The sequence below is a fragment of the Balaenoptera physalus genome, assembly GCF_965194825.1.
Source record: "Balaenoptera physalus genome assembly, chromosome: 6".
NCBI lineage: Eukaryota > Metazoa > Chordata > Mammalia > Artiodactyla > Balaenopteridae > Balaenoptera > Balaenoptera physalus.
The window spans coordinates 48,165,255-48,191,450 of NC_138885.1; the positions used below are offsets into that span (position 1 = coordinate 48,165,255).

General features: G+C 42.0%; 1 protein-coding gene across 4 annotated transcripts in view; it reads left to right on the top strand.

Annotated features, from left to right (window-relative positions):
- Positions 1-26,196, top strand: part of FMNL2 (formin like 2) — a 307,756-nt gene that overhangs the window by 270,217 nt on the left and 11,343 nt on the right. For all 4 annotated transcript variants that reach the window (XM_082464960.1, XM_082464962.1, XM_082464959.1 and 1 more), the window contains exons 10-22: positions 1,618-1,692; positions 5,752-5,862; positions 8,428-8,577; positions 10,206-10,307; positions 12,012-12,324; positions 12,667-12,876; positions 17,919-18,043; positions 18,682-18,884; positions 20,337-20,571; positions 21,645-21,713; positions 21,834-21,914; positions 23,375-23,504; positions 25,482-25,645. In XM_082464960.1, the coding sequence (XP_082321086.1) occupies positions 1,618-1,692; positions 5,752-5,862; positions 8,428-8,577; positions 10,206-10,307; positions 12,012-12,324; positions 12,667-12,876; positions 17,919-18,043; positions 18,682-18,884; positions 20,337-20,571; positions 21,645-21,713; positions 21,834-21,914; positions 23,375-23,504; positions 25,482-25,645 (1,968 nt within the window). The remainder of the gene's footprint in view (positions 1-1,617; positions 1,693-5,751; positions 5,863-8,427; positions 8,578-10,205; positions 10,308-12,011; positions 12,325-12,666; positions 12,877-17,918; positions 18,044-18,681; positions 18,885-20,336; positions 20,572-21,644; positions 21,714-21,833; positions 21,915-23,374; positions 23,505-25,481; positions 25,646-26,196) is intronic.

Consider the following 26,196-nt stretch of genomic DNA (forward strand, 5'->3'; position numbering starts at 1 on the left):
CCCTGGCTACGGAGGTCTGAGGCTTCTTGTTTCGCTCTAAAACATCATGGGGAGTAGTAGTAAGTCATTCACCCTTTGGTTAAGAGTATTTTTTTCAATTTATTTTTTTGAAGTATAGTTGATTTACAATGTTGTGTTAATTTCTGCTGTACAGCAAAGTGACTCAGTTATATATATATACACATTCTTTTTCATATTCTTTTCCATTATGGTCTATCACCGGATATTGAATATAGCAGATGTAAACTATTATACATAGGATGCGTAAACAACAAGGTCCTACTGTGTAGTGCAAGGAACTATATTCAATATCAGGTGATAAACCATAATGGAAAGGAGTATTTTAACATAATTTCTTGTTTATCCTCTATTCAGTGCAATTCAACAAATATTGAGAATTTACAACATGCTAAGCATTGTTCTAGATGCTGAGGATAGAGTAAGGAACAAAACATAAAATTCCTACCTTCGTTGGACATTCTCTTCACCAAAATGTATGTGTCTGTATGTGTACACACACACACACACGGAATTTAACATGACAGAATTAAATAGCTGCATTATAGCATTATGAAATATCGTTTTAGGAGAAATCTTTAGGATTTAGGATTGGCCTGAGTATTCCTAAGACCACAAAGGGAATCAGAAAATTTCGTTAAGCATGTGAAACCTGGATTAAATTCACAAAAAATGTTAAGACTAGAGACTGTGTCTTACTAACATAACAAGAAGCCTACGGGTGTCCAGGTAAATAGTTTCTGAAGGTGGAATGAATCAACCAATGGGTTTAGGACTTTGCTCCAAAAAAGGTAGACAAGGACACTGAAAGAATTAAAGTTCATCCTTTGATTTTTTGGGGCATAAGTCTCCAGACAGTCATTATTTGGTACAAATCTTTCTTTGACTCTGTGTTCTTAACTCCATGTATTTAATTCCACATATAGGCAGAGTACCTCGGGGCTCTGGAGTTCACAGTATTTTATCTGCTTATTTCACCTGTTCAGCAAAAGCATTAATTCAAGCTGAATGTGTGTATTTCAGGCCTCTGGAGTGCTGCTTTACAAATTACTGCAAATTTCTGTACCCACCTTGAATGGGTTAGATAGCCTCCCAGAGTTTTTATGTTGTAGTTTATGCTTAAAATTATTTGATTTGGTTAGACATGATATGAACATTTTGAATCTGCTTCTCAAAGAATTTAAATACAAAATTATTAAAATCTTTTAGCATGTCTGTTTCAAAAGTACTTTTGTAAAAAGGAAAAGTATGGTCTTTTTTTTTTTTTTTTTCTTTGTAACCATAAGCAACAGTCTGGGATTCTGAATGCCAGCTAAAAAGATTGGTGGGACAAACAAAGATGACCAGTGAAAAAAGAGCACATTCGGTATGGATTTCAAAATAGCAAGAGAACATGCAAGAGAGACCAAGGGTGAGCTTTGGTCCTGGCTCACTTTGCTGTTTGTGTGTTAACTATAGGAAGAGAAGTAAATAGCCTGCGAGAGAGGGGAAAAAAAAATAGATGTTCTGGAAATAATTATTAATGCTAAAATTTCTGCATCTAATTTTGGAGTGCTTATGTTTGGAATTTCACATGCACGATGATAATGTGTGTTTCAGGTTTGTGGAGAAAAACAGCGCTTTGAGAAGTTGATGGAACATTTCAGAAATGAGGACAATAACATAGATTTTATGGTGAGTTATTTCAGTACTACTTTCAATAAAGCAAACTCAGTTTTTAGCAGTTATTTCCTAAATCCATTTATATTTATATATTATACATACATACGTATTATATGTTATAAAGGATAGGAAACTGAGTATAATATGCTAAAGATCCAATTTAGACTTGCTCTTTTAATCTGTATTTTACCTTTATGGCGTTTATCTGCAGTTTTATTCTTATATATGTATACACTATAGTAAAGGCCAAAAGTACTGATTACAGTACTCTTGTTGACTCTTGAACAATGCGGGGGGTTAGGGGCGCTGACCTTCCCTACGGTGGAAAACCCGCCTGTTAACTTACAGTTGGCCGTCTGCTTACACGGTTCTGCATCCGCACATTCAACCGACTGTGAATCGTGTAGTACCTAGTATTTGCTATTGAAAAAAATTCGCGTGTGAGTGGACCCACACGGCTCAAACCCATGTTGTTCAAGGGTCAGCTGTATTTATAGCAAAGGGTGAAGCCATGCATTTGGGAAAAGGAAGTTAACACCTGGCACAAATGCCTGCAAGAGCCGGCTTTAGCTGTCAATAGTGCTCATAAGAATCCTTAAAGTAGAAACCAAGAATGTTAACCTTTCTGCCTTTTGTACACCCCAGCCAGTGGTTTTTCTCCAGACTGTATTCTCAAAGACTGAAGTGCTTTGGTTTGTAGAACTGACGGTGTATATCCCCCAAATTAATACATAGCAGTGATTTTTTTTTTCCTCCCTTGATTTCCTGCTCTGGTAATTCTGTGAGGGCGTGATCATGCTGCAAGTCTCCTTAGCAGGGTAAATCACGTGCAAAAATGTGTGATTCAGCAGCAGGACTGTCATCTTCAGGTACAAAAAGCAAAAGGAGTTTGAGCACTTCTGAATCTATGTACCTAAATCTTAATCCTGGACTGAAGGTGGAATCCACTGTAGAGAATTTCCAGAGCCAGATTACCCTTGAGTACACCCAGGTCTGCTTTCATTGACCTAATTCAGTTGACCTTGGAAACTTCTGGACCCAGGAGATTCTTTACTTGGGCTTAATTTCCCAGATCCCTTCTAGCCTGGAGCAGATATTCCGTTCAGTTCTTCTGTCGCCAAGTCTTCTAAAACCTGTGCTTGGGATGCCAGGCAGTTTTCATTTGAATTGCTTCAGTGATTATAAAACATGGACCATAGCTTTGCAGATTTCTAACCCTTTTATATGAAAAATGTTTTCTGGGTCCTCAAATTTTATACACTTCCTAGTCCTCAGCCCCTTCCCAAATCAGTATCGGTTGAAATCTTTTATAGAGCTTTTCTGTTCCATAAAGCATATGTGTACATACTTTTTCAAAAGGTAAAAAATAAATTTGAAACAAGGAATACTTTTACACTGACCTTTTAGTTCTTGTTATTGGGATTTTTTTGGAGAGTTTAAGGCTAACATTTGCACTGGTGGCAAATATGTAAAGAAGTCATGCCCTGGCTCACCTGACCAGGATCTTTCCTCTGCCTTCATAGGGGGAACTTATTTGTTCCTTTAGAGCTGACCTTGCAAACTGGAGCCTCCCAGGCTGAAGCCAACATACATACAGGCTTGTGAGTTTAGTCTGACAGTGATGTCCTTCCATTAAAAAATTTGAAAATTGTGCCTTAAATTACAGATTTCTGATTTTCCTGAGAACTAAAAAGTTCTGGTAACGCTAGGTCCCTGTTCGTAGAGTATCAGCTGCTGGAGCCAAGTTGTCCCTGTTCCTTAAGTGTGAAGATAGCCTTTCCAGTCTGTCACAGTCCACACCATTCCCTATTGTATTACACGCGGCCCACTTCACTCATTTATCGTACCTACCAGATCTCTCTGCCATTTGAGTTTCTACTGAAATTATAATGATGTTAAGCCCTTTACAACACCTGCACTGTTGACAAATGAGAGCATATTTCCTGTCGGTTCATTTATTCCTATGAACATGCATTGGAGAATCTTATTTAGAGGCTGTTAGTATATGGATACTATGTGCTCGAGTTATGTGCCATCTAGCAAATAGTTGCCTCTTCAGCATAGTATAACACTCCATAGATCACTTAGACCTGCTTTAGAAGAGAAATGGAAAGATGCCAAAATCTAGACATATTTGTTTTTTCCAGAAAATGAGGCTTTTCTTAAACTGTCTTGGGAATGCAATTAAGTTGCACAACTTCCCTAACAACATATTCCATGTAAAACATAATATAAATGCTTCAAATGTAGCATAAGACCTTTCTATGTATTTATTTTTTTTTTGTGGGCAAAAGAAAACAAAAAAGTGACAAAATCTTTTTTACCTTATTGAGCCATAGCACCTGACGTAAGTTTTTAGTAAATGGTGATAGATTCCTTGTGTAACCTAGAGAGTTTACACATCTTCCACAGATACCCAATGGGTAACATATACTCAAAGAAGAATCGAACTCGAGAAAAACAATTTAAACAAGATAAAAAAAAGTGGGGTTTAGGGGAGAGAGGAAGAGCGAGGCAGTTTTCAGAGTAAGTGTGAATGTGGGTCCCACAGTCATACCTCCTTGCAAGTCTCTGGGTAACCGTAGAGGGAAAGCATTAGTGAGATATTTTCACTGTAAATAAACTGATTGTCCCTATTGAAAACAAAATAGATACGTTAAACTCTGTTCTGTTATTTACTAAGCTGGGGACTGGTTTTCTCTGTGGCGGATCAGAGCCACTGATGCAGTTGTGGGAGAATGTAGCAAATCCAAGGCTTTTATGGAATAGAAACTGGTTGATTGTTTAAAATGGAAAGATGGGTCAGAAGTTCTATTACTGTCCTGTAGGTATGGCGGGGCCCACAGTAAAATTTTACAGGTGATTACCTTGTGGTGTGATTACAGGTGATTTAAATGTTCTTCACTGCAATAATGATCACATTTCTACAATGTACTGGTAATAACTGAGTGTGTTGTATATGCCTATAAGACTTTTTAAAAACAGCTTTGCTGAGATACAATTAACATACCATCCAGCTTACACATCTGAAGTGCTCAGTTCAGTGTATTTTTAGTGTATTTGTAGGGTTGTGCAATCATCACTGCAATCTAATTTAGAACATTTTGTTGCCTCCTCCCCCCGCCCCCAAAGAATTCCTGTACCCATTAGCGGTCATTTTTCCCACCCCCAGTCCTAGGCAACTGCTAACCTACTGTCTGTCTCTATAGATATTCCCATTCTGGATATTTCACATGAATGGAATCACATTTTTGTAATCTCTCAGTTCATGGACATTGGGGGTTTTTCCCCCTACTTTTTGGTTATTATGAATAATGCTACTATGAACATTTGTGTACAAATTTTTAGGCAGATGTATGTTTTCATTTCTCTTGGGTATATTCCTAGGAGTGGGATTGCTGGGTCACACAGTAACTCTGAATAACATTTTGAGGAACTATCAAGCTTTTCAAAGTGGCTGCACTATTTTATATCCCCACCAGCAGTGGATGAGGGTTCCAGTTTTTCCACATCCTTGCCAACACTTGTTATTATCTTTCTTTTTTTAAAATTTATTTATTTATTTATTTATGGCTGTGTTGTGTCTTCGTTTCTGTGCGAGGGCTTTCTCTAGTTGTGGCAAGCGGGGGCCACTCTTCATCGCGGTGCGCGTGCCGCGCTTCTCACTATTGCGGCCTCTCTTGTTGTGGAGCACAGGCTCCAGACGCGCAGGTTCAGTAGTTGTGGCTCACGGACCCAGTTGCTCTGTGGCACGTGGGATCTTCCCAGACCAGGGCTCGAACCCGTGTCCCCTGCATTGGCAGGCAGACTCTCAACCACTGTGCCACCAGGGAAGCCCTATCTTTCTTTTTGATGATAGCATCTTAGTGGATATGAAATGGTATCTTACTGTGGTACCTCTATAACTTTTGAATTTTTAAAAATTGTAAAATATTTTTAAAGACCCAATGAAACAAAGGAAAAGGAAATTGGTAAGTGAGCTTAGATTTGTGAAATTGAAAATATATGACTATGATTAAACTGAGAAAACAAGTTTGGAGCTCATCTAACCTGTTGACAATTTCATTTCAGGTGGCCTCCATGCAGTTTATTAATATTGTAGTCCATTCAGTAGAAGACATGAATTTCAGAGTTCACCTCCAATATGAATTTACCAAGTTAGGCCTGGATGAATACTTGGATGTAAGTATAGCTGTAACCTTTCGTTCCAATATGAGACTTGATTTATTGCCTACTCTCAGAAATGCACTTCCATAATGACCAAAGAACACTTAAGGCTCCATGCAGTCAGGTGCTGTAGTGCTAGTTAAAAGAACCAATCTGAGTAATGTGATCTGCCAGAGAAGCTGGATTCTTGCAGACCTCCTAGGGCCTTACGTTGTCTTCTGCCAGCAGCCTTTTAGTACTGGAGTCAAATAACCTCTTAGAGCCTTGCTACAGCTTTCCTCTGCTTTTGAGCTCTGTCTGGGTCAAGTCTCTCTGTACCCTTCATCCGGGCTGTTGGGCAATGTGCATTCTTATTTACTCTGTGGACTCCATCTGGGCAGGGAAAGTCAAACCAAGACTGCTGTAGAGTGATGAATAAATGCTTGGAGCATCAAAAAATAATGAGGAAGTGGGCACTAGAGACTTCCTCATGTAGCTGTTAAATTCTGCTTAAAGTGTTTGTGTCTTTAGAAATTCTGCTTTTAGTTCTTGAGAGAAGAGGGGTCTAAAGTTTCTCTTTCTCTTGCTCCCTTGCGGAAGTGCTCAGCCAGTTCCCTGAACTTCTTTGCCTAAAAAACAAAGTTGATGTGAAAATCATAAACAGACTTAAGTAGCTGTGTGTGCACAGGATGTGCCCTTGTCTTTTGACTCAGGCTTTTGTTTTCCCTTCTGTGTAGGGAACGATCCACTTGAATCTGAAAGGCCACTAGTAATAGGGCAAGAATTATTGACCTCAATTTCAAGCCTGTTTCTAACAGTGAAGAAAATAGAAGTACTTCCCTTGAACATCTCCAGAGTTCACCTGCCCATCTTCCTTTAGAGTGAAGCCAGGGAATTACACAGGCGGTACCCTCAGTTTATCGCAAAGTGGAGTTGCAGAGTTGGTTACTCTTCAGCTCATGGCCTTGTTTATCAGACCAGCTGGGCTGCCCTTGAGTAGACTGGCCTAATGTTGTCTAAAGACTCTACTCAGCTGGAGCCATGAAAGATTTCCATTGAAAAGTTTGTTTGAATTGCTTTCCTATTTAAAGAATGACTAATACCTTTGACAGAATATTGTATTCAACAGTTTGTTCCTGCTTTGAAATCAGGGTTCCTCTCTTCTCTTTATCCACATGCCTTGAGAGTAGCAATATTTGAATGAAAGTTGGGTGTATTCCTAATGGTGTTTAGTTCAGTTTTGTCGTGGCTGCACAGAGCTCATTTCAGGCGCCAGGATGCAATGACAGGTAGTAACATCAGCGCCTGTTACTCACTGTGAATCTTGTGAAAAATCCCGCTAAGCTGCTTCTTCATTTTCTTTTCTAGACTTTGCCCTCGTTCAGAAAATTTTTTTCGGTTCTGACTCACAAACTAAGATGGAACATACTCTCTTCAAGACAGCTAAGATGTAGAATTCTAGATTAGACCTAGGAGAAAATCTGTTTTCCTGAGAATTTATTTGTAGAGTAGAATTCCTCTTAAAAATTTGATTTTTTCCCAAAACTCTGTATTTCTCTAACTTCCTGGTCTGTTGGTTCCGGACATTGATAGAAGTGGTTAGAAGAATAATAACATAAGCATATAATATATAAATGCTTCATTAGTTTACAAAAACCCAACCTTGTACGTCATCATTGACTTGTTCAGTAAATGTTTATTGGCGTCATCCATGTGCCAGATATTATTCTAGCCACTCATCTGCTCCCCAGGGAAAGACATGACTTACGTTTCTTGTAAGAAGGATTGACTGATTTACTTGACCTCTAATTTTACCTTAGAGCTAGTTGACTTCCTTTGGGATGCCTGGCCCTAGAATGCAGTGAATGGGGGAAAGGTTCCTGATCTGTGCTTTGGGAGCCCTGAGCTTCTCATGTTGGGGGAGTGTCTTAGCCAAGTAATTATGGGGGGATGGGTTCTAGGAACTAGTGCTAAAATAATCCCCAAGTCTAATATACTCTATCAGTGTCTTCCTCGACTCCCATGTACCCCTCACCCTCAACCGGAACTACCATCACTACCCAGGCAAGATACCACCCACTCTAATCTCCTCTACCACACAGATACCCCTCAAGTTTTATGTTACTTGTGACTGTTGTTTCCTTTTGATTTTTCTATTATCTTGATTTCACCTGCATCAAAAATGTTTTAGGTTGGAATATATCTGCATGGGGAATATATCTACAGGAAGGATTAGGGAGGAAATGTGTGTATATTGGGGAGAGGGTAAGCACCAGAAAGTAATCTGATGGTACCCTCTTAGATGGTTACTCCAGAGTTCTCTTAAGGAGAATGAGATACAAAACCCTCTCTTGGGGGACTTCCCTGGTGGTCCAGTGGTTAAGACTCCGTGCTTCCAATGCAAGGGGCCTGGGTTCCATAGCTGGTTGGGGAATTAAGATCCCACATGCCTCGTGACGTGGCCAAAAAAAAAAAACCAACCAACCAACCAACAAAAACCTCTCTTGGTAGGAACAAACAAAAACATGTAGGCTCTTGGGTAATTATGTTGTGTTTCCACAGATATGCTAACACCACGTTCTCCTGCATTTTGATTTTTAGAAGCTGAAACATACTGAGAGTGACAAGCTGCAGGTACAGATTCAGGCTTACCTGGACAATGTGTTTGATGTGGGAGCTCTGCTGGAAGACGCGGAAACCAAGAATGCAGCTTTGGAGAGGGTGGAAGAACTGGAAGAAAACATCTCTCATGTAACTACCTCTCAGAAAAAGAAAAATGGCTAACGTTTCAGCTAGGTGCAAGGCAGAACAGATGTTAGCTTTTATGGCAGTGAATGAAAGGATCTGAAGTCTAGGAATGAGATGCAACTTGAGCTAGAGAGCGATCAGAAGCCATTCTGGGCTCTTTCAACGAAGGCAGGTATGTTACTTACAACTAAGTGGAACCCGTTGCCTTCGTTCACTGCTCAGTTTCTGCTGAGTCCAGATTTCCTGGCCACCTTAGTTATAAGTACAAGAGAGTTAGAAGATTGGCATTACCTGAAGAGAAATGCAACTAAAATATGTCAGTTTGGTGAAGAAGTATCTTCTTCTGAATGTGAGTCATCTTGTACCAAATGTGTCCATGCAAGCTGTGGACGGGCTGATCTAGTGTCCGCATGATGCGGGTCTTCACTTTCCTGCCTCATGGGTACTCAAGTTCTAAATAGCTTCATCTCAACGGTAGCATTTGAAATCGGCAAGTTTTCCCATATATCCTCTTCTTTCAAGAAGTGTCCTCTCAGTATAATGAACAGGAATATGGTGTGTCTTAAAACCCAAACATTGTGAGGACCACATCCTTTTACTGAATTCTGATTGAAAGTGTCCTTGATTGTGAAAGGAATTGTCTCTTTTTGGAGGGATGTGGTTTTTCTCTTTGAACGGTCCATTTATTTTTCTCTGCATTTTCTTAGTTAAGAGCATTACTTGTGCTTAATGTCCTTCCTCTTTTCCCATCAGTCTGAAAAGGGGCATCTTCATGGCTTGTGGTTTAGCCAAGTTGCCAAAACCCCTCCCTTTGTAAGTGCTGTGCTGACTTAGTTGGTACCTGCTTAGGGAGAGCATTTATAGGCTCTTCCTTTTTCTCTTTTTGTCTCTTCCCTTAAAATATTTATATTATATTCTGAACTTGGTCAGCGTAAATCTCCACTCTTCCTCCTCACCTTGCCTCCCTGATTTTCTTTATGTGTGATTATTCTCAGTGAGATGTAAGAAATCAGAAGTTGCCCAATTTTAGAGCCTTATGTGAAAAGTAACTTTCACTCATGGCTCACCCCATCTTTCTCTGAAGCCTTAGCTGGCATTGCATGACCATACTTACATAACCTGCTATTGTAGTAACCACCTGTTTATTTGAACTACCCCTCCAAAATGACTTTTATTATTTGGATAGTTTGAGTCAAAACAAGCAGTAGTATTTTTTCAACTGGTGACTTATAACAACAAAACCAAGTTTTCTGGGTCAACAATTTTCAAAAGCTTTCGCCTAATGACCTTTTCTTAGGGAGGGAAAGGTGAGTCGTCCTCTTCCCTCACCTACTATTCTCTACCCTTGCTGGCCCCTGCAGAAATGGAGAAAGACACACTGTGTATGTCAAAACACTAAGGAGCTGACTTATGGGTTTTATTAAGGATCCCTTGTAAATGAATTCCTCTTAGAAGCAAGTATGTATTCAGCACCATCTTATAAATATTAACATTTTCAGAAAACAACTTGGGGAACACATGCAGGACTCTGCTGGGCCCCTAGTGGTCTCTGAGCTACACTTTCTGAAAACCAAGGACCTGATGAGAATGATCCTTTGTTGTGACACATCTTCCCTTTCAAAACTTTACAGTTGTCGGAAAAACTGCAAGACACAGAGAATGAAGCCATGTCCAAGATCGTGGAACTGGAAAAGCAGCTCATGCAGAGGAACAAGGAGCTGGATGTTGTTCGGGTAAGTGTGATGATGGCAGCCACGCCAGGTGAGCATTGCAGGGAATGTCTCTAGCTTTAGCCTAGTAGATGGGACCCGCATATGTTCACAGCAGAGGGAGGCATGGATGCGGCATATTTACTGGAACCATTTCAGAGGTGAAACTCAAATGAAAAGTACACATAGTTAGGGTATGTCTTCACATGTGTGTGCAATCAGATGCTGGGGCTTCATTAGTTCCTTATCACAGGTTTTGGGAGCAACAGTATTTTCCCATCTGGATGAGTCTGAGTGAATTCTGTGGATCACCCATTTGGTTGGAAATAAAAACACAGCATGGATTTAATTCATGCCACTTATTTATTTTTCTTAGGACTTGGACTTCTTCGTATTTCTTTGCTTTGCTTCTGCTTGAAACCAGGTTTGGCAGTTGCCATGGAAACGGTGAAATCACAACATAGACAAGACCTACTGGCATTCACCAAAAAAAAAAAAAAAAAAAAAAAAGAGAGAGAAAGAGAAAGAAAAAAGTCAAAAGCAAAATCAATCCATTTTATTATCAGATAATTCCAGCTGTTTTGTTTGGCTTTAGCATTGTTTTACCTTACAGGTCAGGTATTTATGGAGTGCCGTCCATGTGCTTGAACATAAAAACACCAAAATGCCTGGAGGGCTTTTAGGCAAATGGCTTGCCTTTACATGACTGTTAATGATATGGCACATTTTATGTGATGGTTATCATGTCTGTGTGTGTTGCTTGATATTCTGACAGGTCCTACAGTTAACTCTAGGAAATTTATTTTCTGGCACTCCATCGAGACAGAGTCGTAGCATATGGACTCAATTCAAGTTCAGACTCTCAGATTATTAATAATAGACAGGGTGTGAAGAATGTTTCCCTACCTGCTGGAGGTTTGTGGTGAGAGATCACGTGTGTAAGGCCCAGCAAGTGAGTTCCATAAAATCCTTCCACAGGAACCTCTGTGGACCCCTTATAAAAGGAACCGGGACAGCCTTTGAATTGAAAATTGTAACTTTGTTTTCTGCGAAGAACCTAGACAGAAATAAGGAATTAGTGGAGGGAAGCATTGGCCTGTTTTGTGAACTGCATTACAAAAGGGAAAATGTTACAACAGTTGCTGTCCTGAGCTTGGTCAAGGGGGCATTGTGAAGGCCAGAGAAATCCATTCAAAACAGTCAGCCCCTGGTTACTCATGAGTGGATTATTCCATGATTTGCAGATTTTTAATCCCAGTCTGACTTCTGTCCAAGTCTGATTTAGGGAGCTTTTGTCTACTGTTAGCTGATATGTATCTAGGAGTAACAAATGAATTTTAACAAAAGTGAAAAGGAAACATGCTGCACCACCAGAATACCCTCAGGATATTCCAAAGTCAGCTATAAAATTATTTTTGGGTCATCTCTGCCCTGTTCCTCTTCACCTGTGGGGAAAACTGACTTAGCTGTATTTATTAATGGAAAGAATTACCTCAACAGTAACAACTGCTAGAATGTATTGCATGCATTACCAGTGAACAATTGATAACGAGTGGGACTTTATAAGTTCTGGCTGAGTTCCATAGAATTCCTATATATATATATAAGTATCCTTTTTCTTTTTTCCTTTTTTTTTTGTTATTTTCTTTATCCTCAATTTGCCAATCTAACGGTAATAGGCACGAATGTCACGTGAAGGCCGACTCTTGACCATGGGCTTTTTTGCAGGAAATCTACAAAGATGCAAATACCCAGGTTCACACATTAAGGAAAATGGTCAAAGAGAAAGAAGAAGCCATTCAAAGACAGTCTACCCTAGAAAAAAAGATTCATGAGCTGGAGAAACAAGGGACCATTAAAATTCAGAAGAAAGGAGATGGGGACATCGCCATCCTGCCGGTCGTGGCTTCTGGCACGTTGCCCATGGGGTCTGAAGTGGCGGTGGGTGACTTTGTGGGACCAGTGACGGGGGCCGCCGCCTCGGGACCCTTGCCCCCTCCTCCCCCACCCCTGCCTCTGTCGTCAGACGCACCTGAAGCAGGTAAGAAGCCTTGGCGAGAGAGCTGAGCTAGAGCATTGGGATATCTGTACTTCTTTTTTTACCTACGGTTCATCTATGTCCTTTGTCTGTTTCTGTTGGCATGTTCTTTTATTGATTGATTCTAAGAACTTTTTACCTTTTGAGATGAAGGGTATACGTCTTCATTTCACACATGGCGCAGAATGCTCCCCATTTGTCACCGAGGACATTTTGTAGTCTTTGGGAAAAAAACCCTTTGTCCTCCTCAGTGTTTGTTTTCAGGTCCTTTATGTACACATGGCATATTGCAGGAAAAACCCTTCCCCTGTTTTCAAAGTCAATTTGTTTCTTTTCTTTTGCTAGCGCGAAATGGTCCAGCCACGCCGCCTATGCCCCCTCCTCCCCCTCCCCCTCCCCCTCCCCCGCCTCCGCCTCCCCCTCCGCCCCCGCCTCCCCTCCCGGGTCCTGCAGCTGAGACTGTGCCGGCTCCCCCTTTGCCCCCCCCTCCTCCCTCTGCACCCCCGCTGCCCGGGACGTCTTCACCCACAGTGGTTTTCAACTCAGGATTAGCAGGTAAGAGCTCAGATTTAAGACCCAGATATTTAATACAAATACTCAACTGTCTGACCTCCAGAGGGTCCAGGCCATTCTTTCAAAGTCCAGGTCTCTTGAAAAATCACGTGTCTCCTCTTGATATAAGAACATTCCTGCTAATGCAGCCAGTAAAGGGGAAATTGTGCACAGGAGGCATTTTTCTTTCAGTAGCCTTTGTCACTCTTTCCATGACAGGAAGTTCTGATCTCACACCGTCTTCCTACCTTTTTCTCCCCACCTAGAGAAGGGAAGAGAGACTGGTTACCTTCTTAGGGATCAGTGCATTTTCATGGGTTCAGCAAACATGATAGTCCAAGCTCTGACACAGCGTGCTTTCAGTGCTTATGGCTATTTTCTTTGAAGGTATTTTCAATGGCATCTATAAAAGGGGAGAATACCTCTCTGTGTTAATTGCTTGATGTAGGCTTCCAGGCGTTTCTTCTGAGCATTTGAGGGCATCACAATTCACTACAGTGGAATTAAGCTTCAAAGGGAAGCGTTGCCACCAGCAGTACCTTCTTGCCTTGAAATGCTCTGCTGCCCAGGATAGAATGCGGCATCCCTCCCTCACCAGAAATAAAACGGGGCGGGTGTGGGTGAGAGGAAGAGAGTTGCTCTAATGTCTTGAAATATAAGTTCTTATTTTTAACTCACGAAAATGAATTTTTACTCTTTTCTAAAATACCGCAAGCTGTTTTCCCAGTCACGGAGTGTTTCCCTGGCGTTTGGAATTGCTCTGAGCTTTGCCAAGCCGTTCCTGTGACGTCAGATAATTCTGCTGCCTCAACCATTTCAGTCCCTTCATGAGGTCTCTTATTTCTGACGAACTAGCACTCTAATGGTCTCATTTCCAAGGCTGCAGTGGTTTTCAGAGCCTTTTGCCCAAAGTGTAAATGATGGTCTCAGCTGTAAACGATCTCCCAGTCTCCATCTCTTAGCATGTCCATCCCATCAGCAGCTTTACCAGCCAGTCATTAGGACTAATTTATCCTGGTGACTGAAGCCCTTTTCGACACCAATAAACCACCTGTAACAAACATGTTCCACATCAGATCTGTGGTGTTTACTTCCACCCCAGCTCCTATAAAACTGTCAAACAAGATGCCTGTTCAAAGTCGTGTTGGCAGTAAACCAATGACTTACTTCGACCTTTCAAGGTCTCCCTCATCTACCGCTTTCTTCTAAAACTTTTATTGCTTCTGAAGGACAAAAGTTAAAGGAACGTCATCATGAAACTGTTGGATTTTGAAACGTAAACAAACAGAAAACCTCTTAAGGAGCCCCAGGAATCTGTTACATCAACAGGCTGTTTTCAGTGATAGTGTCATTGCCATGCGCACCTGGGCCCACTGATGAGGCTTTCCCTGTAGCCCCTCAGGAGCGCTCGCCATGAGCGCGTGTCTCCTTTGGTCCTGCTTCCTTTCTCTCTGACAAAACCTAACGTGTGATACGGCCTCTACTTTCATTCACCTGGGCTCTGACTTGGACCTCAGAACTGCCTTGGTGGAGAGAAGAGCCAAGAGTCTCAGATGTGCACGTCCAGGACTCCTTTCTGAACGAGTCTTGGCCTCTCTGGTTAAATTTTTTCCTGGGTTCTTCCTACTACTTAATCTTTACAATTTGTTGGCTCCATCGATTGCCTCAGTTTTACAGTGAAACTGTGTTCAGTTGATCCCTCACTGCTCCCTTCAGGATTCCTACATTGGGAAGTTGTCCCCTTTGTGTCTTATGCAATTTGAAGGACTGTATGTGGGACTGAAGAAACTCCTCTTCAGTGCCGTAAGCGTCCATTAAACAATTACAAGATGTTGTGTTTTACAAGACATAAGGATTATAAAATCCTTACGAGTCTTTGATAGCTTGAGATCAGGCAGTTTCTACCAGGTCTTTAATCTCTTTTCATTACTCATCCTTAATTCGGCCGTTAATACTTAGTGGTTGTAACCCATTTTGTGAGATGCTTTGCCAGTGTATTCAGTAACACTCTCTCTCTGGAACCAAGAGACCAGACAGCATCAGGATGTCCCCATAGAGCCAAGAGACAGCTGAGATGATATGCCAAGGGCCCCCTGGGAAGCCAGAAACCTGTGACATCACTAGACCCCTAGATCCACAGGCAACTGGATGTTTTATCTCTTCAGCAGGCAATGAGCAAGTGTCTTCTTGGTGACCAAGTCAGGGGACCAGGAGGAGGTCCCCTGAGTTTATCTTGTGGACTTTTTTTTGCATTTTATACAGCATATATTAGTAGTGTGAAATGTGCATTTGAAGTGTAAGGCGTACCTCCTCGAATCTGTTAGACCAACCTGGTTCCCATTCCCCGGTCAGGTCATCAATGACAGACCCCTGGGTAGTCTGTAACCTTTGCTGTTTCTCTTTGGAAGAATATGCTTTGGAACTTCACAGTGAGAACTGGGACTTCAGCTGATTATTTTTTCATTAAAAAAACTTGTTTATATCTTATGGAATACTTAGTGCACGTCAGTATGGCTCTTTGGCAGCACTATAATGAAATCATTTTTCCCCCTTTTCTAAAAAAGAGTTATTTTTTAAAATAAAATAATAAGGGTGTCTTTAAGGCAGGTCTGAATGGAAGTGAATTTTTGGCTCTGTGCTGCCTTGTGAAATGTGTCCCAGAAGCATGGAATTCTCTGCTAAGAGTGTGTGGACTGCTGAGCCGCTGAACACTAACCGTATCTAATTTTTCTTTTGTATTTTCTTTGTTCTTTCTGCTTCCACAAAAGACGGGCCCATCAAGCTTTTCTGTAGGTTGCTCCTCCCCGAGTGTGTTGAGTGTCTGCCATGTGTTCCTGTGGGTCACGCTGTGCCTTGACATCTCCACCCCATCTCCCATCGAGCCATTGCATTTGCTCTGTGTCTGCGGGGAGGTGTGGTGCTGGCTAGCTGTTGTGATTCCAGGGTTGCCCACATGTTTTAGGTGAACCTGTAGAAGAGGTTATGGCCCTTTAAGCAGGCATCCTGGATTTCAGGTGCCCTGTTCCTTTCTCCCTGGGAAAAGGAATGTTTTTTAGTTTAGTTTTTAAAGTTGGATCTAAGGCCTCAACTCTAGAAGGATTTTAGGGTTTTTTAAAAATTTTATTTGTTTGTTTGTTTTTGGCCGTGCCCCATGGCACGTGGGATCTTAGTTCCCCAACCGGGGATCGAACCCGTGCCCCCTGTATTGGGAGCGCAGAGTCTTAAGCACTGGACCACCGCCAGGGAAGTCCCTAGAAGGATTTTAGATTTATCCTGAGGGAGAGAGGAAGGCTCCTCCCCAGAACAAGGGAAAGCTGCTGGGCGCTGCTTTCCTAGTCCCCTCCCTCTGGTGCTCGGTTCTCTCCACAGAAAACCCACCCACCCACACAGAGCCACTTCCTGTTGCTTGAACACTGGGAACATGGTGCGTATCATGGTCACCTATAGACCCTGCCTCTGCTAACCCACCCCCCCCCAACTCCCCAGTCAGAGTCAGGGCAGCCTTTCAGAAGAGAACTTTTTGGCCTGTGCTCTGATCGCAGGCTTATTCCTAATCTTGCTTAGAGAGTTAAAAGCAGGGTGACTGCACAGGGAGTTGCTTGTAGGGCGTGTCCTGAGGCCTGCGTTGTCTGTGGAGGGATGATGGAACCTGATGGCGCTGACCTGTCACCCCAACTCCCATCCACCTCCTCTCCCTCAACTCTGCAGAAGTGCCAGACTAGAGGAAGGTCTGGTCCTTGGTCCCCTGGAGGACATGGGCTTTCCTGGGTAGCAAGGACAGAAGTGGACACTATTGGGTAGTGGAGAGTAAAGTGTCACATTTGGCGGTGGAAAGCCTGTTTTGGCAAAAGCTGTGTTTCTGTGTTCCTGCATGCTTCTGTGTGGATCTGTCAGATGACATTCCCGCTGTTCACGTGGCCTTTGTAACTCTGGAGGAACGAGAGGCACTGTCTGTCTCCGTTTTTTCAGTAAGGCAGGCAGCCAGGTAAAAGCCCAGTTGTGTATTCCATTTCTTTTGTTCTGCACTGAATTTCCTCTCCCTCCCTTCCCAAATAGTGTGGTGGGCATCCCTGAGACAGACTTAAGACGGTGAATATTTATAGCTAATTGGTTTGGGAAGACTTCTTTTGGTGTGTAGTTAATTAATGGAATTTTTAGTGGATTGCCTTTTTTAGCTCATTTCCCCAAAGTAAGAGGAGGTGGCACTCCCCCCACTCCCATCCCCTCAAAGGTGGGACCCTTCCTCTCTATTAAGAGGTTTTCAGTATTTTTAATGGGTGCATTCGTACCTTCTAGTTGCACGTAGTAGCTGATTCCTGGGGAGAGGTTGCACTTAAAAGAGAGGGGGAGGGGACTGTGGCCCTTCTCCAGAAAGCAATACAAACCCAGATTTCTAAGTACCCCTTTTGTCTTCTTAAACATTCTGTTTTGGGCCATTTGTGGCCCTTAGTCTGTTTGGCATAACTCTCAACAGCCAATATCATCCCTATTATTGAAATCATCCACAGGAGTGTATTGCTCTGGCTGGAAGTCAGCCTTCTTGACATTTCATTCCTGGTGGTTTAAGCAGACACTATCTGCAGTCTCTGATCATCTTTGAAGATTTGTTTTGGAAATATGTGTTAGAGAACCAGAAATTTAGGATGTCAGAATGCGACTCACGTTCACCAATGTCAAACTAAGTGACACAGAGTATTTGCCCTCTCTATCTAATAATGTAAAGAATAATTTTTATTCCCCAACTCTTTATTTGTCCTAAGCATTGTCCTGACACTGTGACTGTATTTCAACCACCCAGTTGCCTGCATTAAAAAAATAAAAGCAAAAACCCCAGCTCTTAGGCAACTGTAACACACTGTTGTATCAAATGATGACCTCAAGTTGCCCTGGCCAAAGTGTTGCGTGATGTTTTCCATATTTTAAAACACCTGGCCACCTCTTGCCAGCCTTCCTCCAGTGTTAGAGTGTCATCTGCAAGGACTGTTGTCTGATTGTTCTCGAGGGTTTTGGTGGAATCTTAATTTCATTCTCTCTGACCTCTGTAGCTGTGAAAATTAAGAAGCCAATCAAGACGAAATTCAGAATGCCAGTTTTTAACTGGGTTGCCCTGAAGCCAAATCAGATCAATGGCACAGTCTTCAACGAAATTGATGATGAGCGAATTCTGGAGGTATCTTTCTCATTGGTTAGAAACAAGGGGCCCTTTCTGTGCAGCAAAGCCAGAATGGGTGCTGTGTTAACCTGAAAGTTTCTGCAATAAAAGCTAGTGTTTTAGGTGTCTTGATGTAAAGAAGAAAAGGAGAATAAAATTGGATGCGATTTTGTAAGGTGCTTCTAAAAATATGTTTCAAAACTTATTATCCATTAAAATGGAATAGTTTTGAACATCTTCACTGTATGTCACAAAATGTACATCTGACACAATCTCTGCCCTTAATTTATAAAGGGGCATAAAAACCCTTTATTGAACTATAAGTGAAAAAGAACTCAATAATCACACCTACTAGCTGGTTTGGTGGATAGTTTTAGTCTGTGCTGGCCATCTCTACAAGGCAGTAATTGAAAGGCAATTGAGTTAACTGGTTGGAAACAGTTGTCTACTTTAGACATTTTTGTCTGTATATGTGGCATAAGTCATACAACACTAACACAAATAGAGAAATAGAGCAAGCCATGGCCAAAGACAAGTATCAGTACTTAGCAGAAAATGTAACTTCTTTGATGCTTAAGAAACTGTCTAAATGGTGGCTTCCTGACTTCATTTTTAAGTATAATCTAATTTGCCTATTTCATTCCTCTCCAACCCAGGACTTAAATGTAGATGAATTTGAGGAAATATTTAAGACAAAAGCCCAAGGTCCTGCCATTGATCTTTCTTCAAGCAAACAGAAGATAACGCAGAAGGGATCAAACAAAGTGACATTACTAGAAGCAAATAGGGCTAAAAATCTTGCCATAACTTTAAGGAAAGCTGGAAAGACCGCGGACGAAATATGTAAAGCTATTCATGTGTAAGTTCAGGGCATTCTGAAAGATTATATCCTAGTAAATTTAGAATAAAAATGGTAACGCTGAAGAGGTGGATCAGAAATGACTTTCGGGGGTGCTATATTAGAATGAGTAATTAATTGTTTTAGAAGAATAACAACTGGATCGTGACATCGTTTATTATCTTGGTCTGTTCTCTTATATATGCCTGCAGCAATGCTTACATAAAAGGAAAGTTGAGAGAAGTATTGCAGATGCTAAGAAAAGGGAGAAAATATCAGTTTTCTGTGGAGTATCTAAATTTTATCCAGATTCGTTGAGTACAAATTTGATGGCATTTGTGGAATGATTCAACTCAACGCCAGATGCAAATAGGAGACAGAGGCATGTCTTAATTCATAACAATAGGAATGTGATTCCTGTTGCTGCTTAGCACTTTCAGGGCGTCTTAAAGCCAGTTTAGTTCTTTTTTTAATCCTTGAACTGCAGAGAAGGTATTGATTTTATTTACTCTTCTATTAGAAGAATCTTTCTACTCTTTGAGTCATGGTGACTTTCAAATATGATAAGGATGTTATTAGATGTTTTAGGAACTAATTCATCATTAATTGGTATTTCATAAATTTTGATCAGAGATTCTTAGGGGAGTAAAAGACACTGAGAAATCATTTGTTCCAGTTTCATGTCCTCAGCCAGGATCATAAGCTAGTAGTTTAGTGCACCCTATCATCTGTTCTGATTTCTAGTGTTGAAACCTGATAAGAATTCTGGTTTTTAATCTTCACATATCTTGTTTGTCATGATGATTAAGTGTAATTCTATTACTGAACGAAGATTGTCCAGAGAATAGAATAGAGATTGTAGCAAATACTTCTTTAGTTCAGATTGAGTATAGGTCCACAAAGACTGAGTATTCCCTCAAGGGATGTATGCATTTAAGCCAAAGCATCCATATGGTACAGGCATTTTGATGCATTTTTTTTTCTAAAGGAGAAAAAATATCCCAGACTTACTGGTTTAATTGAAATATTTTACAGAGTTCACCAGATATTCTGTAATTGTGTGTATAATATTATATCTCCTTAATTAGCAGTACTTCACATGCCTAAAAAAACATGTCCTTGAACCACTTAACCACCAGATACTTCAGCTTTCCTTCTGCTTCTACCTGCTGTCATTTACTATTGATTTCTAGAGGCTTAGAGCTATACTAATAGCCTAAAAACTGAGCATGGCAGTTGTGATAAGGTCCAGGTTTCCAGGAAGGACCGATGAAAGTGCTTGATGCACAGTCAGGAGCCAGCACCAAGGGACATGTTCACATCTGTAGACACCGTCCAGCTGTAGACATCAGCTCATCGACACGGTGGTTCATGAGCTGGACCAGGTGGCGGTGTGGCTGAGAGGGGAGGGGGTTTGCTCTTTAACACTGACTTTTGTCTCTTTAACACTGACATGTCCACCTCTGTCTTCAGATTTGACTTGAAGACATTGCCTGTAGACTTTGTAGAGTGTTTGATGAGGTTCTTACCAACTGAGAATGAGGTGAAAGTGCTGCGGCTCTATGAGCGGGAAAGGAAGCCCCTGGAAAACTTGTCAGATGAAGACCGGTTCATGATGCAGTTCAGTAAAATTGAGCGGCTCATGCAGAAGATGACCATCATGGCCTTCATTGGGAACTTTGCTGAAAGCATTCAGATGCTGACTCCTGTGAGTGGACCAACTCTGGCAAGGGAGGGGGTCCAAACAGATAGCATTTTTTTGTTGTTTTCTTTTAACTTTCTCCCAGAATTGCACTTAATCTCATGGGCTCTAAGACTTCTTCCCAGAACTTTCGACATGGCATTTTTATTTTTACCATCTTTTTCTCATTGTGTATGCCAAGTAAAATTGAAAACGGTGAATTTCCCCATTCCATATTGCTCTTCTCCCTAGAGAATGCCATTTCCAGTGTCTGCAGATGTCCTTTGGATTTTAAAGGACACCTCAATACAGAGGACAAAGAGAATCATTTTCTCAAATTTGGTCCCCTCCTCAAGGTACCAGTCCTCTGGCTGGGTTACCAAGACTGAAAATTTAACTTCGTTTCTAAAAACCATGTCATATCTTTAGTGAACAGGCTTATTGACTTTCATTGGAAGCGTTAAATTTGCCATGGGGGTGTTCTTCCTTGGAAGTTTGTTACAGTACACTGTGGTGGCGTAGAAATAATAGCCAGCCATCTCTTTTTCCTTTGTGTTAATCTGGTAGAGACTTACGAATATCATAAATAGTTCTTTCCCAATTCTGTTTCTAAATAAATGTTTGTTAATTACTGATTATAGTAGCATGTGTGTCCAAAATATGTTCTGAGAACTTCTACACGGTGATTATATTTCTTTGCTGTTTTGTTTTGTTTTTGTTCTTGGCTAGCTCCATTGATTTAAAAATATGAATTGTATTACATGATTAGAGATGGTGGGCAGGCTATTGAGTTCTCCTGGAAGACACTGTTGACTCCTAACTTAAGTCTCATTGCTTACAGATTTTATGATAAGCTAGTTCTGATAATACTTCCTATTTAGAGAAGAGCTTACATGTAATGCTCTAGTTACCTAAGACCTAGCAGGACAACTTAAAATTGTTATGTTTAGGAAAAAATAGAATCTCAGCATTAAGGCTTTAAGTTCTAAATGCAGGCCTGTTTTCTTCTGTATTAAAGTTTTAGTTTTCAATCAGAGTTTCCCATTTTTAACATGTCTTTTTTTTTTCCCCCCTCCTTCTTTCCCTTGACTGGAATCTAGCAACTGCATTCAATTATAGCAGCATCTGTCTCTATAAAGTCGTCCCAAAAACTCAAGAAAATTCTGGAGGCAAGTGAAGTTTTCCTCTTATACGTGTATGGAAGAGCTGACTTGTCAGCTGCATTCCTCAGCCTGGGAATGCCTGGGATGCTGTACCGATGGGCTTCTCTTTTCTCTCTTTCTTTGCAGATCATCTTGGCCCTCGGAAACTATATGAATAGCAGTAAACGAGGAGCAGTTTATGGATTTAAACTTCAGAGTTTAGATCTGGTGAGTGGACTAAAAGAAGTACAAGAGCTATATGAGAGACAAAACAGCTGGCAAAGATTAAGTCCTGGAGCAGAGAGAGTCTGCTCTTGGAAGTGGGGTGGGATGTTTTGATGAAGATTCTCTGCTAGTGGGAGGAGCAGTGGGTACAAATTTTCTGGAACGCCATATGGCAGCAAGCACTTCGAACCTTAAAAATACTCATACCTTTTCACCCGATATTTCCATTTCTAGGAATCTTTCCTCAGGGGTCTGAATTATGGGTGCTATATTTTATTTATAATTGCAAATAATTAGCAACAGTGTAAAGATTCAACATTTGGGGAAATGATTAGATATACTGTAATGATAGTTAATACGGTGAACTATTCTTCCACTGTTAGAATATTTGTGAAGAGCTTTCAAAGGAATAGGTAATTTTGTGTTTAGGAAAGAAAGCAGGGTATAAATTGTCTGTGCAGTTTGATTTTTAACTAGGTAAAATATGGAGAAAGAAAAACCGAATGGAAGTAGATTAAGATATTAACAGAGAGGTTGAATGGAATTAGGAAGGCTTTTTGAGCTGCTTCTTTATACTTTTCTGTGTTTTCTAAAAAAAAATATGTGTTTCTTTTTCCTGGATGAAGAAGGGTGCTGTGCTTTTCAGAGTCACCTGACTTGGGAGCAGGACTAGAGAGAATGCTCCATGGAGCCCTGTCCCCTGGGCTGCACTGGCACACGAGGCTTCCACGGGAGCAGGTTGGGCGGTGGTTGGAGCCCCCAGCCCCAGGTGCGGGGGGACATGGTTGTTTGATAGGGACTGTCTAGTTAGTCACAGTTCTGGCCCCCAGAAGGCCCTGGTACGTACGTTAAGCACATCTGCTTTGAGTTGGGGAGTAGGTGGGGCTGAGCAGGATGTGAGGACTATGGCATAGGTGTACCCGTGCACACCTGTGCACACTCGCGGCTCCAGCCTCACTTCCTACTCTGGCCTTCACTTGGGAGAGCGCTGAAACTGGAGTCTTCCTTGCTTGTAAGCCAGGGAGGTGGTGGAGCAGATGGGGGCGGGGAGTTCACGTGAGGAGAGACGTGTGAACAGCTCTCATGCTTAGAGTCGTCCCTAAAGTTGAGCGTGTCCCCTGGTCAGGAAGTCCTCTTGTCACTTAATAATCCATGGGCTGCAGGAGGGAGGAGATATGGGAACATATGTATATGTATAACTGATGCACTTTGTTATAGAGCAGGAACTAACACACCATTGTAAAGCAGTTATACTCCAATAAAGATGTTAACAAAAAAAAAATTAAAAAAAAAAAATCCATGGCCTGGTTCACCCGAGACCAAAGCTGACTCTCCTGTGGGAATGTTTTCTCTCCGCTTTGGGGCACCTGTGCTCAGGTATTTATTCTGAGCGGGAGAGCATCATCTGGCAGGTAACTCTCCCATCATCTGTTACTCTAACCCTCATCCCCTTTGGTTTTCAGCTCTTAGATACAAAGTCAACGGACCGAAAGCAAACACTGTTGCACTATATATCCAATGTCGTAAAAGAAAAATATCACCAAGTGTCCCTATTTTATAATGAGCTTCATTACGTGGAGAAAGCTGCCTCAGGTACTTGATTTCAGCTCTTAATGTTACTCTTGGGTATGAATGCCTTGAATCATGGGGGACCCTTCCCTGCTTAAACAACACTCTTCAGAACCCCTGTACAAAGGCGAGGCTAAAACAGAGGCTCTGAGCTGAAACACATAGCCTCTGGTGTTGCGCGTACCTGGGAGCGATAACAAACACGGACATGAAGAGGGCAGTGTTCTCTTTGTAAAGATCCAGGTCTTTGGGCTTCATGTGCCTTCCCTCTTCCATCTGTTGCCCTTTTTATTCTGTTGCTGTCATTTGAAATGAGAGAATCTGAGACTCACCCCCCCGCCCCCAACAAACACTTTAATTAGATTTTGTGCTGTCCCACTTGCTCAGGTGTGGCAGTTCTAAACATTTTGTGTTTAACCTGAGCACAAGTTAAATTATCAGTACTTCTTGGTTGTTACTTTGCTATGACAGTTATGCATTTTCTCATTTAAATTATCGGCTACTCTGAGATAGTTGGGCTGTACTGGTACAGATGAAAAAACTGACAGTTTTATAGATTAAATGCCTTGCCCAAGGTCACATGGGTAGAAAATGATAGAAACAGAACTTGAACTTCTCATATGGTGTGTTGTCCAGTGTACCATGTCCTCTCAAAAGAACATTAGGCTAGAAAAAGGAACAAGATGCAGATTGACCTCGGAGTTGGATACATGCTGTGATTCTCAAATTATGATCTTAAGCAGCCGAAGTGTTTATTGTAAATTTGTATTCCTGAGACCTACCCCAGACTTAGCGAATTGAATCTCTGAGGGCAAGACTTTCTCTGATTTCCTCAGAGTAAATGGCTGCTGCTTCTGTGTTCTTACTCAAGAGCATTCCGTACAGGCCTCTCATACAAGATTTAATAAATTTTATCACAACATTTTACACGTCCACTGCAACCTGTTCATGTATGGGTATAATCGTTTTATTTATCTTTATAATTTCCTTAGCTCCTGGCAAATTGATGGTTGGGAACAAATGAATGAGTGAATTAATGAATTAGATGATGCCCTGTTACTGGGATAGATGCTGCTGAAGCCCTAGAGGAGGCTGAGAGGCAGACCTTATCCCTTCACTCATTTATTTACTCACTCCTTCCTTTATCCAGTGAACCTTTCTGAGTTCCTGCTTTGTACTTGGCACAGGCCTAAACACTGAGGAGTCAAAGATGAATAGCACAGTGTGGGTCTAGTGAGGGACAAGCATGCTACATTGTTCCGTAATCCATCCATGTGCAGAGCTGCGTCAGGCAGTGGGGAGCCAGAGGTTGCGCCCAGACCTCCTGCAGGAGGCTGCAGAAGTGAATCCGCTCTGGGAGGGTGGCCACACTGCAGATGGAAAGGTTTGTGCTAATAACCCCTTCTGACGCATGGAAGGGTTGTTTAGCAAAAAGAAGCTGGTCAAAGTTGCTTTGGGTCCTTGTGGACAGCACAACTAAAAATTCAGTAGGTGAAATGCTACCCCCTGCTGGAGAGCCACAGAAATGCAGAAGAGTTCAAAGAGTCAGGTAGAGGATAAGCTCTTGGGCCTGTCAGTTAAGGAACCTCTAACCCTACAGGCCAACCAATAGGTTATCATCTCCAGTAAGAGAAATGGAATAGTTGGAAACAAGCACAGGATTTGGGATCCGTGGTGGTTATCCAAACTCCGTCTCTGCCACTTCCTAGCTGTGTGACCTAGGGCAGCCCACGTAACCTCTTTGTGTTGCTTTTCCTCGTTGGCAACATGGGCTAATGGTGCAACTGAATTAATGCATGTAAAGGATTTAATGCAGTGCTTGATGGTGAGCACTTAGCAAATTATTCCTATTAATGGATCTCTGCACTGAAGGCCGGAGACTAGATCTAAGGGCCTTGCGTAACCCTAGAAACCCACTGAGAACTTGGCTCATCAGCCAGAGTCACTGTGGCTTTGACTTTCCCGCCTGAAGTCACGGGGACATTGCTTTCTCTACTTCAGTCTCCCTTGAGAATGTTTTACTGGACGTCAAGGAGCTGCAGAGGGGCATGGACTTGACCAAGAGGGAGTACACCATGCATGACCACAACACGCTGCTGAAGGAGTTCATCCTCAACAATGAGGGAAAGCTGAAGAAGCTGCAGGATGATGCCAAGATTGCACAGGTGAGTGTCTGTGCCCCCAACACCCATGAAGAAGAAGGGATTGGATCCGTTAAAGCCACCTGGGGTGCTGGCCCTGGCTTTGGGTTTTGCGGGGGGGGGGGGGGAAATTGTCCTCTGTCTGCTGAGGGTAGATTTCTTACGTAGCTGTTATTAAGGGGGATGGGGATCTTTCTGCATTTTGTACCTGGAGATGCCCCTGTGCTGCTCATTGTCTCTTCTAATTTGAGGTCTTCACCCTTTTCTCTAGAGGCCCTCCCCGCCCCCTCCCCTTCCACTCCTGGGCTCCCTTTATTGTGGGTCCTGTGTTCACTTCAACCAACGTGTGGTAGGCCTGTGCTCAGCACAGCAGTGTCACCCAGTGTGTTGGGTTCCAGGAGGCCTTGACCTTGAAATCTGATACTACACTGGGGGTCAAGTTTACACACCTGAGAAGCAGCCAGAATGGACTGTACGCCAGAAGGGAAGGCAGAGGGTTGTGGGAACTCAGGAAGCAGACGTGGTGGGATGGTTCCCTTGTGAGGCTGGTTTCTCTGTGTCCCGGGAAGGTTCAA